General features: G+C 49.9%; 1 protein-coding gene across 3 annotated transcripts in view; it reads right to left on the reverse strand.

Annotated features, from left to right (window-relative positions):
- Positions 1-10,125: 10,125 nt before the first annotated feature.
- Unc79 (unc-79 homolog (C. elegans)) overlaps positions 10,126-13,966 on the reverse strand; it is a 236,360-nt gene continuing 232,519 nt past the window's right edge. For 2 of the 3 annotated variants that reach the window (XM_013014112.1, XM_013014121.1), the window contains 2 exons: positions 12,749-12,790; positions 10,178-10,743 (listed from right to left, as the gene is read on the reverse strand). In XM_013014112.1, the coding sequence (XP_012869566.1) occupies positions 10,543-10,743; positions 12,749-12,790 (243 nt within the window). In that variant the 3' untranslated portion in view covers positions 10,178-10,542. Of the gene's footprint in view, positions 10,744-12,748; positions 12,791-13,966 lie in introns of all 3 variants that reach the window. The other variant, XM_013014130.1, reaches the window with a different exon arrangement.

Here is a 13,966-nt window from a genome sequence, read left to right on the forward strand (position 1 = left end):
CCTCGACACAGACTTGTTCTCAGTCCCTGCATGAGGTCAGGAGTGAAGTCCACAGGCCACCGCTGCATTTTCTCCCATGTCTCTGCCACATTTGAGCACGGGATAAGAACATAAGAACCCGGTGGCAGTTAGGAGCGCCCAGAGTTGCCCAGCGCTCCTGTGGGGGCCTCTAGAGGAGGTTTTGGAAGAACGACTAATAGGTGTACAAATATAGACAAATATATATAGCTATATATATTTAAAGAGATATCTATACATACATATATATATATATAGTAACTGTACTCTGCATCTGTACAAAGTGTGATTTCAACAGCCCAGGTAGCGTGACACCTGTTCTGCATGAATTGTAATTACCCCAGCCCTGCCTTCTTTGCGCGGGGGAGGGGACTCGGTCCTGGAGTTCTGTCTCAACGAACAAATACACAAGTCGACGCTGTCTTGTCCACCAGCGAGCCGTTCATGGCAGTTCACGCTGAGACTTCTGGGTAGGGAGTGGGCGTGGCAGCCCTGGGGTGCTGTGTGCTATGTACAAGGAAAGAAGCAGTATGTCTTTTTTATTTTCAATAAAAATATACTTATAAAGATGGCTGCTGCCGTGTGTGGTGGGCCCAGGGTTCTGAGCATGGGATGGGTGGGTTGGGGAGGGAGACTTCACTGAGGCCTACTCGTTGGGCTTAACCTGTTAGTCTATTCAAACCATGCTCTCGTCCACTCTGCCCTCCCTTTGATTCCAGACTAGACTGAAAGTAGGACAACCCTTCTCGGTATCGATCAGGCCTGAGCAGTTCTCCTGAACCCAGGACTGGAAAGGTCCCAGAAGGAGCCGGTCAGCCTGATGTGGTGAGCACTCACAGCAGTCAGAGACAGCAGGACCCCGCTGGGTCTGCAGAAAAGGAACGTGGGGTCCAGGTCTGTGGCCAGAGTCCTGTGCTGTGTCCATCTCTGGCGCCTGGTTGCCCAACCTGCCACCTGCATCAAAGCCTGCACTGCATTCCCCGGCAAAGGAGCCCCAAAGAGCCCCTACCCCTGGAGGGGAGGGCCAAGAGGCCCCCCCAAAGCACCCCTTCCTCGCAGCACTTTTGGGGCTGCAAGGCCTCTCAGGCAAAGAGAGATGCAGGAAAGGAGAGGAAATGGTTTCCTTTTTGTTTGTTCAAATTATCTTTAAATCGTTGCACAAAGGAGTTGCCGTTTCACGAAGCATTTTGTGAGTACATGTCCGTCGATGTCACCCATGTCGATGGAGGTAGGGGTTTCTCAGCGGTGATAAGGGAGACAGGGCAGAGATGAGCTGATGACAGGTCACACAGGGAGCAGCCAGCAGGGGTGCGCTTGGAGTCCAGAGCTCAGTGCTGGCCACTGGTCACAATGGAGGGACCCTCAGCCCAGGGAGCTGATGGGTCCTGCTGCCCCATTCCCAGGCCGCCCGAGGCTCCAGAGGGAACTTGGGGAGGGACACTGAAAGGGGTCTGGCGTGCTCAGAGCTAGGGGCAGTGCCTTCTCAGCTGGCTCACAGCCTCTGTGTGTGTGTGCGTGTGCGTGTGCGTGTGTGTGTGTGTGTGTGTGTGTGTGTGTGTGAATCAGCCTGTGTCCAGGGACTGGGGAAATGAGAGTTCCTGGAAGCACTGCCCTCAACAGTGTTCCTGCCACCGCTGGGGATTGATGAGCTGCCATTTGTGGGAACTGCCATTCACAGGAAGGCACACCGTTGAAGGTGTGTGTCATAATTACGGTTCTTGTCACTGTTGTATTGAGTAACAACAGGCCAGCCGGCCTCTAATGACAGTTCCTCCACCTACTGGCCACTCACAAGGGTCCTGTTTGGCACTGGCGAGGATGGACCGGCCTGGTGGATGGCGGGAGAGCTCCAGCCCACGTGGCCTCAGCCCTGAGCCGGGAGGCCGCAGGAGACCCAGCAGGGGACAGTGAGCCTGTGTACAAGGCTCTGCCATGTTTGCCCCAAACCAGGACCCGGGGCCAGTGTGGGAGAGGAAGGAGGCCATGACCCAAGTGTAGCAGCACCTGATCCCACCTAGGGGCTACTTTGCCTCCCTACCTCTCCTCTAGGGCCTCTACCTCTGCTTCCAGCTCTGGCTTCCCACATGGAGAACTGTGCTTTGACTACCTTCCTGACAGCCCCATGCTCTGTCCTGGGGTCCGGCTGCCCGCGGTAACCAGTGCCACAGGCCATCCAGCCTGGCATCCTGGCCAGTGGTGGAATCGCTGCGTTGGACTCAGGGCAGGGAGTTCCTCTGCCTTCTCTGCTGAATCACCACACTCAGGTGGGTGCAGGGCAGCTGCCTAGCTGCGCCCAGGCTAGTGGCCTGCTCTGCCCCCCCAACACCCAGTCCCTTCTGTTTCCTTCCCTTTGCCCTTCGGCTCGGAATCTGCCCTCCTCCCCCTTCCACACAACATCCCAGGACCATCAGACCCCAGTCAGGGCTCCAGACGCTTCTGCAGCCCATTCTCCCCTCCCCCACCCCTCTGAGCAGAGGTTCTTGGGCTTCTGCTCCTCCTCCCTTGCCCCCGTCTACCTCCACCGGCTTCCTGTACCCCATGTGATGTCTTGGGGTTACGGAGGGAACCAATGGGCTCCTCCCTTCAGGAACAGTTTGGTCCTGGCAGTGGACTTGCAGTGTGCATTTTTTTTTTTTTTGGTCATTTGTGGGCTTGACCTCTGAGCCTGGGCACTGTCCCTCACCTCTTCAGCTCAAGGCGAGCATTCCACCACTTGAGCCACAGCGCCACTTCTGGTTTTCTGATGGTTAATTGGAGATCAGAGTCTCAAGGACTTTCCTGCCTGGGCTGGCTTTGAACCGTGTTCTTCAGATCTCAGCCTCCTCAGTAGCTAGGATTACAGGTGTGAGCCACTGGCGCCCAGCTACAGTGTGCACTTCTTAAAATCACTACCCACCCCCCCACCCCCCCACCCTGCAAAGTGTACCAGGCACAAAGTTCACCACTTGCTCTCAGAGAGCACACTGTGATTTAGGGTATAGAGTGTACCGAGTTGCTCACTGGAAAGCGGCAAATGGAAGAGCTGCAGTTCAGACCTAGCTCTGCTCGGCTTACAAGTTCCTTCCAAGCCAGACAGGCCCCCGGGGGTTCACAGCCCATTATTCTCCCAACCCATGGAAGCAGACGAGCGTGCACAGTCTTGCCAGGCTAGAAACTGGATTCCAGCACGCGCGCATCAAACCCTGGTCACTACGAATGGGACTTCTGGCAAGGCTCTCGTCTGGGAGCCTGATTTCCAGCTGGGAGAACAGGAGGGACGCAGCCTGGCTGGCTCTGGTCCCCAGTGAGCACTTGTGGCTTTCTCTGCCTCCTCCTCAGCATGCTCTGTTCTACCCCTTAGCTGTAACACGCTTCTCCCGACCTCGGAAACTTGCTTGTCTATGTGTGCGCTTACTGCCTGCTCCTCCTGGCACAAGACGAGGCAGCGGGGACCTCCTCTCGTTTTTCAGATTTTATTTTATACATTGCCAAAACTCTGGACGTTCAAATATCCAAAACACGCCCAGCACAGTAAATAGTTGTTGACTGTATAAAGGAATAATCAGTGGATTGTACCTTTAATACAGGATGTACAGGAAGAAAGAAACAAATATCCCATTTCTTTCTTTCACACAGCTGTCCTCCAGACAGACCTGAATATGCAGTGTCTGGGGTGCTTTCCCATTCACTGGTGTCCTCAGGGTTGCTCAGTTTCTCGGGAGTTGAGAGGTCTTCTCTGGGCCACTCCCCTCTAGGATAAGCATCTGCCTGGCCCTGGACAGGGGGCTGGTTTCAGGAACACTGGACCTCCGGGGTTGTCCTCACAGCTCTTGCTCTGCTGCACAGAGGCTGGCTTGGGCTGCGTCCTGGTCAGGAGACAGCTTTGTCTGCCCTTCGTCTGGCCCTGAAGATCACTGGCTGAGCCCACAGCGGCTGCCTCCGAGGCCCAGGCTGGACATGCGTGCGTGGCGTCACCCTCCTGCTGGCAGCCGCGGCCTGGCGGGCCGGCCCCTCAGCACAGACGCCCGGGACGTGTGGCCCCACCGAGGGAGGGCCGTGGACGCTTCTCCTGGAGTTTGTGCGCTGCCATCCTCCAGGGCTTTCGGGTGGATTTCCAACCGGCAATTCTACCAGAGCCTCGCTCTAAAGAGGAAGGCTGGAGCCATGTCTGCTGCCCCCCAGCCCCACCCTACATTTCTCTTCTTTTTCCTGCTGCTGAAGAGGTGGACTCTGCTCCTTCCTCTCTGTTCAGAACTTTCCCCACATGCAAGCCTAGCCGTGCCTCTGTGGAAGGGCTTCTGTTCCCCTGCAGAAAAAGAAGAAAAACATATGTAGTTATTATTTTCAAACTATGATCCCCATTACAAACCCAGTGCTGTGTTCACACCACGTGCAGCCCAAATGCTGACGGAATGTGCCAGATGGAGGAGGATTTCCCAGTTGTTCATTCAGCCTCAGAGTCGCGGGGAAGTCTGGAGTCACCACACGCAGCGTGGCAACGTGGGGACACCACACTCACAAGCACTGGAGCCAACCGCCTGTGGCAAGCTGTGATTTCACACCAGCTGCCACCCAGCATAACAAGCCGAGGAGGAAATCGTGGCCTGAACCCAAGGCTGTGATCACCGAGCCAGGCACTGTGCAGAGTGGTGAGTGTTCTAGAAAGGTTGGCCTTCTTCTTACTTGTAGTCCTTCTCAGTTGTAAACACAACAGCCATCACCTCACTCCATGTATTCTATTCTTCATGGGACAGGGGAACGGTCACCTCCATTTTTCAGGTGAGGAAACTGAGGCTTAGCCAGATAAAGTGACTTGCTCACGGTTGGATAGCACAACAGCGTCCACGTTCAGTCAGTATTTCACCTGTGGCTGCCAAGCCTGAGACTGTGGGGCCCTAGATGGCTCCCATGTTGGATCCCAGCTTCCACCCGCAGGCTGCCGGCTCTGCACACACTGTGGTCTGCCCAGACGCCACATCCTGTGCCCTACCCCGAGCAGCGTGATGGTTCTCACCTGGAGAGTATCTGTCCTTCAAATTGATTACTTGCTGCTTGCTTTCTTTTCCAAGTGGCCACTTGAATGAGCAGAAATCAGGGCATCTGCCAGGCAGCCGCAGGAGACTCTCTCCACTGGCCTGCAGGGTGGGGGCAGGAAGCTGTCTGGGCTGCATAGTTAAAAAGCCAGCGCTTTATTCTTGAAACAGCCAAACTCACATATGCTGTAAGGTATATGTAAGGCACAGCTGGTGTCAGGGATTCACCTCCGCCCACCCACCTGACCTCAGTTTCCTTCAGTTGAAGAATCTAAGGTGATATGCTGGGCTGACATTGGTTCTGGTGAGAGGCAAGGACCTTGGAAGGAGTGTCAGGGATAGGACAGCCAAGGGGGGCTGAGAGCGCAACTCCCAGCCCCGTCCCCTCCTGGCTTGCTGGGGAACGTTCATAGCTGCTTGGGTCTCTAAAGGATAGGTCTAAACCAGGGCAGCAAACCCACAGCCTCACTGGACTTTAAAGCTGCCTAGAGGTCCCGGGGCTGGGTCCTTCTGGAGGCTAGGTGAAAGGCAGGAATTGCTCCGAACTGAACCCCAGCTCTAACGGAAGCATTTAAATAAAAAGAAGCAATAACAAATCCCAACTCACCAAAATAAATAAATAAATGCCATACCGGTCGTGTTTCTAGCATGTTTCTGGCTGGTGCCTGCTCTAAATGGTTCTCAGTCACCTTGCTGATCAGACAGGTCACAAAGGACTCTACCTAGCATTTAGCGCCGTTTGGCAGCGGATAGAACCTGTGCTTCAGAGGCAGACACGCTCAGATTCAGGTTTTGCTTCCTTGAAGAACTCCTGCCAAAATTTCATTTGTGCCTCAATCTCCTGATCTCTAATAATGGACGTGCCTCCCTCAACTCCATTGCCGTGAAGATAAAGTGACATTACTAGATGCAAAGTGCATGGTATGGTAAGACCTCATCAATGATGGCTGTGCTCATAATTAATTAAGAACAAGTTCTTGAGGCTGAGTGAACTCTCACTAGGCCCCACATTGAAGAGTTCATCATCACAGTCTTCAATTCATACAAGTTTATTCTTTTGCGTAAAACTATCATAGTAACTCAGAAACTAAATGTGACTGACGTTGCCATCCAGAATTTCTTTTTCATAGAAATGAACTCCCCCAAGTAAGGGAGGAAACAGCTTTGTCGGATGAAGTGACTGCACGATTGAAATAGATGATCATCAATAAACAGAGAGACCAGACGGGGTTTTGAGCTGCCTCGGAAAAGCTCTCAGATTTCTGTACCTCATGCTTCTAGCACAGTTCTGCCAAAGGAACCTAGAACTGAAATAAGGGAAGAGAAGAAACATTTATATAATGAAGCTCTGACTTGGAAACAGATGGCCTCTGGGCCTACCACTACAATCGTGGGCTGCAGCGCCTTGGATAAGGCCCTTTACCTTGGGGCCTCTGTTGCTCCATCTGCAAAAATGGGAGGAATAAGGGAGGGGGCAAGGGCATAAGATAATGTCTACAAAAAGCTTGGGACCAAGTTAGTAGATACTGAATGAAACAGCGGCTGTCTGGGTCTCCCTCGAATCTCCTTCGGAAGGCTCACCCCTTGCATCTTGTTATGCAAGGACCTGGCCACCTTCTTACTAAAACCTCAGCCACCACCTGTGATGGAACCCCTTTTGGTTCTATCCCACTGAGCTCCAACCGCGCTGCTCTTAAGAAATCACCATCACTTTCAAATCATTCAATTTGTCCAATATACATATTTGCAAATTCATTCTATTAAAGAGGTACAATAAAGTGTCTGCATTGTCCAATTAATGCCAGTAGCCCTTCAATCACAGCCTGCTCGCAAAAGTGTCTTGATGGATCACTCATCTTCTCTGATCCAGTCCAGTCCACGTTGGTCTGTTGTCACTTGTCCGTGGAGATGAAGTTGTTGCAATCATTGGGTAGCAGCTGAGACTCGTAGGGAGATTGGATGAAAACCTCTGCATGCATGGTGGAAAGCACTTGCAGAGGTGTGTGTGAGAGAGAATACACAATGGAAAGAGGACACTGCTGGAGAAGGATTAGAGTTTGGCTCCCATCAGTCTTACAGGTCTTGATTCTGAGGTGTTGGCACAAATAAAAACCCATGAGCCTGCAGCTGTGAAGGTCCCTTGCAGAGTTCTTTGTAAGGCAGCACCAGTCATTCCAGAGATCCATGATTCTGGTATTTCCCAAGTACCATCACAGTCCTCTGCCCATTTGAACTTTCCATCATCAGATGGAGATGGGCAGATAGCTCCATTTTACAGATAAAGGAAAGGAGGTTCAGAGAGGTCTAATAACTTGAGCAAGGTCACTCCACTCGTAAGAGGCATGCCCACTGTGAAATATCATTAGGAATGGAGATATGGGCCCATTTCCCTTTTGGGAATCTCAGAAGGGTATGTTCTGACTCTGAAATAAGTAGGATTCCATGAAGGGAGAGGAAAAAAAAGCCCAGTCTATTCCATAACTCTTCTATAAGCCAATAATTAGTGCTGGCCAAGCCCGAAACATCAGAATTGTGTTGCCATCTCTCTACCTTCAGTCTTGCTTCCATGGCAAGGTATGTGGGGCTGGTGTGTGGTATAATGGAGGTTAACTTGGGGGGGGCTGGAGGCACCATCTCTGGGTTAGACAAGGGCCAGTGGTCCTGGTTCTGACCCTTACAAGCTATGTGACCTTGCGCAAGTAGCTTTCCCTCTGTAGGATTTAACATGAGAATAAAAACAACAATTGACAACTTTTATTGAGCGCTTACCAAGTCCCAGCTATCACTCTAAGTTTTTTGGGTTGTTTTTTTTTTTTTTTTGCATTCTTTCATCATTTTTTTTTGCAGTCATTTAAAAACCTTCTGAGGTAGAATGTGTCATTGTCTCCATTTTAGTGGAAACACTAATAATGAAATTCCTAACAGGGGAGATATCTCCATGCCAGCGTCTCAGTGCAGCACTCCTCAAAGAGCGAGAGGAGGTTGGCTCACTTTCTGAAAAGGGCCAGATGGTAAATATTTTAGGCTTTCTGGGCCACTATCTCTGCTGTAACTCTCCAACTCTCCCACAGCAGCACAAAACAGGTACAGAGGCAATACTGATTGCCTCAATAAAACTTCACAAGAACAGGTAGTTAGCTGCATCTGGCCTGTACACTGTCATCTGCTGACCCTTGACCTAGAGGAACAGCTTCTCCCTCCTGTTAAGCTACCACAAATCCCCTTTTGTCCTGTCTTCTGTCTCCTAAGTGCCTGAGTCCAACTTACTGGAGAGTTGGCATAGGGAAACCAAAGATGATTCCACGGGGACACATACGGTGGGCTACTTTCCAGTCTGCATCAGCCAGCAAAATGGTAGTGTGCCGGCAGTGATAGTACCTGGGTCACAGTTCATAAGGAAAGGAGAGAGATGTCCCCGGGCAGGATCGAGCTTCTAGGTAGTAACTGGGAAGAAGTCCAAAGAGAAGAAAGCATTCTGGGAACCCAGGCAGGAGGAGCCCAGAGCTGAAGGGGTTCCTTCCAGCTCTTGCAGGGGATGCAAATACAGAGAAGTTGAGGCAGAACTTGTTCAAAGAACTAGACCAAGATGGGACTGGAGGAGATGATAACTTCAGAACTTTTCTAGTCGTGGAGTGAGCCACGAAGACCGGCACAGCCTGGAGCGGGGTAGGCTGAGGACTAGCCAAGAGCCAGTGTGCACGGGGCAGTCAGCAGAACTCCTCCTGGGAAAAGCTGCTAGCCTCGTCCGCTAGCCTCTACTCATCTACAAACACTTGCACGAAAAAGAGAATGCCACAGTTCAGCCCTTGCTGAGTTCACTGGGTAGTACAAGAAAGACCTGTTGCTTCAATGAATCTATTAAAATTCAAGACGGTAATTCTACATGTACTGTGCCCCAAGCCCTGGAGAGGCTAGGACAGTGCACATCCTCCGAGCTGTTAGCATCCACAAGGAAGAGCGACATTTGCACGACTACTACACTGTGATACAAGGCACACTATGCAAAGAAGCACAGACAGACAAGCAGAGGAGATCGCTAACTGGAGGGAGGACTGTCCAAGTGCGTTCCCTAGGAAGACGCACTCTTCATCGCGGGCCCCATAGGCTCCCTTCCGGCTTTGCTAAGCAAAGATCTGCTATGCTCCCTAGGTCTCGTGCAAAGCACCTAAACTTCTGAGAATGTGTTTTCTCCTGGCAAGTATGAACCTAACAGCCTTTCCAGAAGAAAGGGCGGGGGATGGGGGTTGGGGTTGGGCAATTCCCACCAATCAACATTCGAAAAGAACATGAATTATCTTGTGCCCTTGAAGTCTTTTCAAGAGACTGGACTTGAGACTCACTTGGTGCTTCCCTCACCAAATGACCTGAAGGAAAGCCTTTTCTTCCTACGAATATTGGAGCTTTAAAGGGAAGTGAGGAGTTGCAAAAGGTAAGAAGAACTAAACTCCGCCTTTATAAACTGATTTTAAAAAACCCCAGGCTCGCAACGATAATAAAAATGCATTTAATAGCATGTTAATATACAGCTTAAATGTGTCTTTTTTTTTAAAGTCAGTGCATAACAGGGATAAAGAAGAGAGATTTCATTTGGAATGCACAGTCAAATGCTAAATAGAAGTGCTGATAAATCTTGGTGCTCTTACAGTATTAAAACTTAACTCCTGGTACGGTGGTCTGTGCCGGCCAGGGACTTGCCTGGTCTAGTCTGCAATCTACAGTTTTAAATCGAGTTGTATACAAGTATTAACAAAAGAATAAAGTTTATTATCCACAAAACTAAAATAGTATCATAAAGCTTCCAAGAAAGTACAGCCTAGAACGAATGAGTTGAAAAACTAGTTCTAAAAATAATAAGACTTACTGGACAGTTTTGGAAAGTGATATTAGAAAACAAAGAAAGCAATTGGCACAGTTTAGCCACCCTATTTCTAAGTGCACTTTGTAATGTTCCTTGCAAGCTGCCACTTTCCCGGGATAATGACAAAAAGCTCCAGTCAGATGTCACTGGCTTATGGTGACGGGTTGTTGTTGTTGTTTTCTATATATATATATATACATACACATATATATATATATACATATATATTTACATGTATTTTTATTGCATTGCCAAGAGTAGATTTTAAGAAAAAACACTACAAAGGTTTCAAAAACCCTATTTATTCTCTATCATCAAAAATAGCAACAGGGGGACTTATACAACTTTTCTGTGAGTACCCACCAGTCTATTTTTTTTTCTTTAAAAAAAATAGAAGTTAGTTAAAGAAAAATGATTTGGTTTTTAAAAAATAATGTAAGGAAACACTTAATCGATAGCCCAAGGAGTCATCAGAAATATGTGTAGCAAGAAAGCTTCGTTGGTGGCCCTCTCCGGCCTTTGCATGTCTTTTCCTAAACTAGAAAGAGAATATACAGTACCAATATGTTCCCCAACCTGCTTGGATCAAATTGTTTGTTTTTAAACCCATTATTGCTAAACCAGAGTGTTGACACTGAGAGCCGAGGAGTCCACTCATAGAGGATAGAATTGAGAGGCTGCTTCCGAGGACTGGATTTCCACTTGGGCCATTTTGAACTGAGTGCACTGCAGCCATTTGCGGAGAGCAGCCAGGCCAGCAGTGCTCTGGCCCGAGCCGGGCAGCGTCCTTAGGCTGTGGTGGTTCACGTTGTTCTGAATGGCCTGGAGGCGAAGCTGAAGGCCTGCCGATAGGTGCTGTTAAGAAAAGGCAGAGCGTTTAGTTCCCTTCTTCCAGAGCCCAGGCTAGCCCAGGGAGGGTGAAGGGGCCGTGGCAGTAGACAGGCTGCTTGTTTAGTAACCCAGTCCTGGGCCAAGGGTGTTCCAGTGCCACTGCCCAGGGGCTCATCTTATGTTTCTAGAATCACGTGGCCCAGCTCCATCCAAACAACCATGTGCCCGTTATAATGACTGACTCATTTCAACAGGGACAGGATACTGACATGCCAGCATCTGGACTGACACATTTACTTCTTATCCCCGGCAATTATTCATATTCAGCACATGGGCTTCGTGTAGCGGGTAAATGCTAGGACTCTGCTCCCAGGTTCCAATCCTGGCTACTCTATGGGCACCTCTGAAAAAAAAAAAACAAAACATTCATGCCAGGGTGTCCTAATGGGTAGTGTGGGAGAGTGGTACCTACTCTGAGGTGTTTGTAAAAGGAGCTAGTATGTATTTAGAAAAGAACTTTGCACGCAGTGAGTGCTCACTGCTTTTTGGTGTGTTTTGTTTTTTGCAGGAGGGCTGGTGGTGGGTGGGGTTTGGGGTAAGGGAAGTGGGGGGTCATCTCAGTCCTGGGGCTTGAACTCAGGGCCTGGGCACTGTCGACGAGTGATCTACCACTTGAGCCACAGCTCTACTTCTGGCTTTTTAGTGGTTCATTGGAGATAAGAGTTTCTCAGCGTTTCCTGGCTGAGCTGGCTTCAAACTGCAGCCCTCCGATCTCAGCCTCCTGAGCAGCTAGAATTCCAAGCATGAGTCATCAGCACCCAGCCTCACTGCATTCTAATTGCTTTTCTTCCCCTCGCTTCCCATCAAGTTCTCTCAGCTTCCTCTCCGCAGTAGGTGCAATGTGAAACTGCCACGGGCTCCCACCTAGCAGGGAAACAGCGCAGCAAGCGACTGAAAATGGTTCCAGTGGGAGGACAGGCAACTCATTTTTCACAGAGAACACATACCAGGAGAGCTGCTTGGCCGCCGCTGCCTCTGCCCTGCCCGCGGCTTCAGACAGCCCCGGTGGTGCAACACGAGGAGTCCGCACCCCCTGCCTTCCCCTGACATCACTCCCCAACTCAGGGAAGAAACCTTTCAGGAGAGCTGCCATCCTCTCCTCGGTCACCTAGACCGCTGTGCCGCAGACAAAGGGCAGTCTTAGGTGGGGCAGTGGTTGGCTTTGCCATCAATCCCCACCCCTGCTGCCCACCACCCAGATGTATACTTGTCCTTACAATGACAAATCGTCACAAAAGGATCTTCCCCTTCCAGGCTATGGGACCCTGTCTGAGCCACTCCCTCTCTGGACTGAAACTTCTCCTGTAACATGAAGGTTGCTTCTAGCTCAGTTCTCTCGTCCCTTCAGTGTTCTCCTTGCTTTCTTTTTCTTTTGTGTTAGTCATGGGGCTTGAACTCTGGGCCTGGGCGCTGTCCCTCAGCTCTTCAGCTCAAGGCTAGTGCTCTACCACTTTAGCACAACTCCACTTCCAGCTTTTTTTCTGCTTATGTGGTGCTGAGGAATCGAACCCAGAGCCTCATGCATGCAAGGCAAACTCTCTACCACTGAGCCACCTTCCCAGCCCAGTTTTAATCAAGTTCTTCACATCCTAGAAAAGAACCCATCACCATTAGTGGCCAGGAACCATACTTGCTATACCTAGGACTCGACTCCAGGGTATTCTCTAGGGAGTAGAATGGAAGCTGTGGGCCCTGTGTTCTCATCAGTGGGCCCCGCTCCACCCCAGGATACACCTCTCCGCCCTTCCTCAGCAACCCGGTGGGACTGAGGCTCCTGCAGCCCTGCCTCTGCCTGCAGGCCCCTCCCCTGCCCTCCCCCCCCTCCCCTGTGCCCCTGCATCATCAGTCCTCTAAGACAAGGAGCAGGCTAAACTCCTTCACCTCCACAGAGTCAGCATCAATAATCCTGCTGAATTCTGGACGTTCTCTGGAGGAAACTGAGCTTCCAACCTGCCCAGAGGGGACTTACCTTGATATTTGACTGAATCATTGGCAACCACATAGGTATCAGCTGTGTGGAGAAAGACAGAAGCCTCGTTATTGCTGTTCTCCTCTCCCGCATAAGCTACCCTGGCTACAGCGAGCACAGGACACACTGAAGCCTTTAACACCGCAAGAGGATGTGGCCTGCTGAGCAGCTACCTGTTATCAGGTCAAACCCCACTGGGATGGTGGCATTTGGAAGTTAATAAGCCTGAAATACACACTTTCGAGTAAATGACTGATTGTTCTTGAAAGCTACTGAGCATAGGAAATTAAATGTGTATTTATTTCATTAAAGTCTCATTTTCTTGAGCTAGCACTACTTCCATGAGTTCTTTAGAGTCAGGGCTCTGAGTGGGATGTGTGTCTCCTGCCTGTGGTCATGAAGGGAATGTAACTGGACAAGGAGCAGAATGCCTCAGGGACAGATTGAAAAAGAGAGTCGCTGGAGTCTCCTGGGAAGGAGAACGTCAGGGAGATGGAACCAGACGCTGGTAGACCGGCACGCTCACAGACACACACCAAGTCCCTGCTGCGGTGACTTCTTTCTCAGCTGTTCCTCCGGAGTGGCTTTTTTATGGGGGTGGGGAGTAGTTCCAGTCTCTTGGTCGCATTCAGTCCTTGGGAATATAGTATCAGTGGCCTTGTAAATCCGGAAGGATGGACAGATGGAACATTTTCCATAAAAATATAGTTTGGTGATTTTAATGGGGGGTGGTAATCTTCCAAGTTTGGAAATTCTGTTGGATTTCAGTACTTCTCAGAACTTTAGTATTCTTATGTACATCCTACCATTTTACTCCACGGGGACACCTGTTTTAGTGCTGACACCTGGGCCGAATGAAGGCTGCATAAAGAAAGCAATGGGAGGACCGATGCACCATGTGACCACATGAGCCTAAAATACACTGCAGGGGACCCTCCGGTTCTGATGACCAAAGCTATCTTGTTAAAGTTCATCACCACGGACAGCGTTATATAACCCAGCAGTCATCTTATTTCAGGAATGTTAACTTGACTTACTAAATAACAATTGTTTTACTTCCCTTTTGCTAGTGGCTTCTGTCAGTAAGTATTAGATGTAATTTGGGGCTTAATAGTGTTATGATAAAGTCTTTTTTAAAACATTCTTCTCCAGAAACAAGATCCAGAAAACGGAGAGACATTACAAATAGGCTATTTTATGCCAAAATGAACGTGATAA

Source organism: Dipodomys ordii, unplaced genomic scaffold (assembly GCF_000151885.1).
Source record: "Dipodomys ordii isolate 6190 unplaced genomic scaffold, Dord_2.0 Scaffold2, whole genome shotgun sequence".
In the NCBI taxonomy this organism is placed as follows: Eukaryota; Metazoa; Chordata; class Mammalia; order Rodentia; family Heteromyidae; genus Dipodomys; species Dipodomys ordii.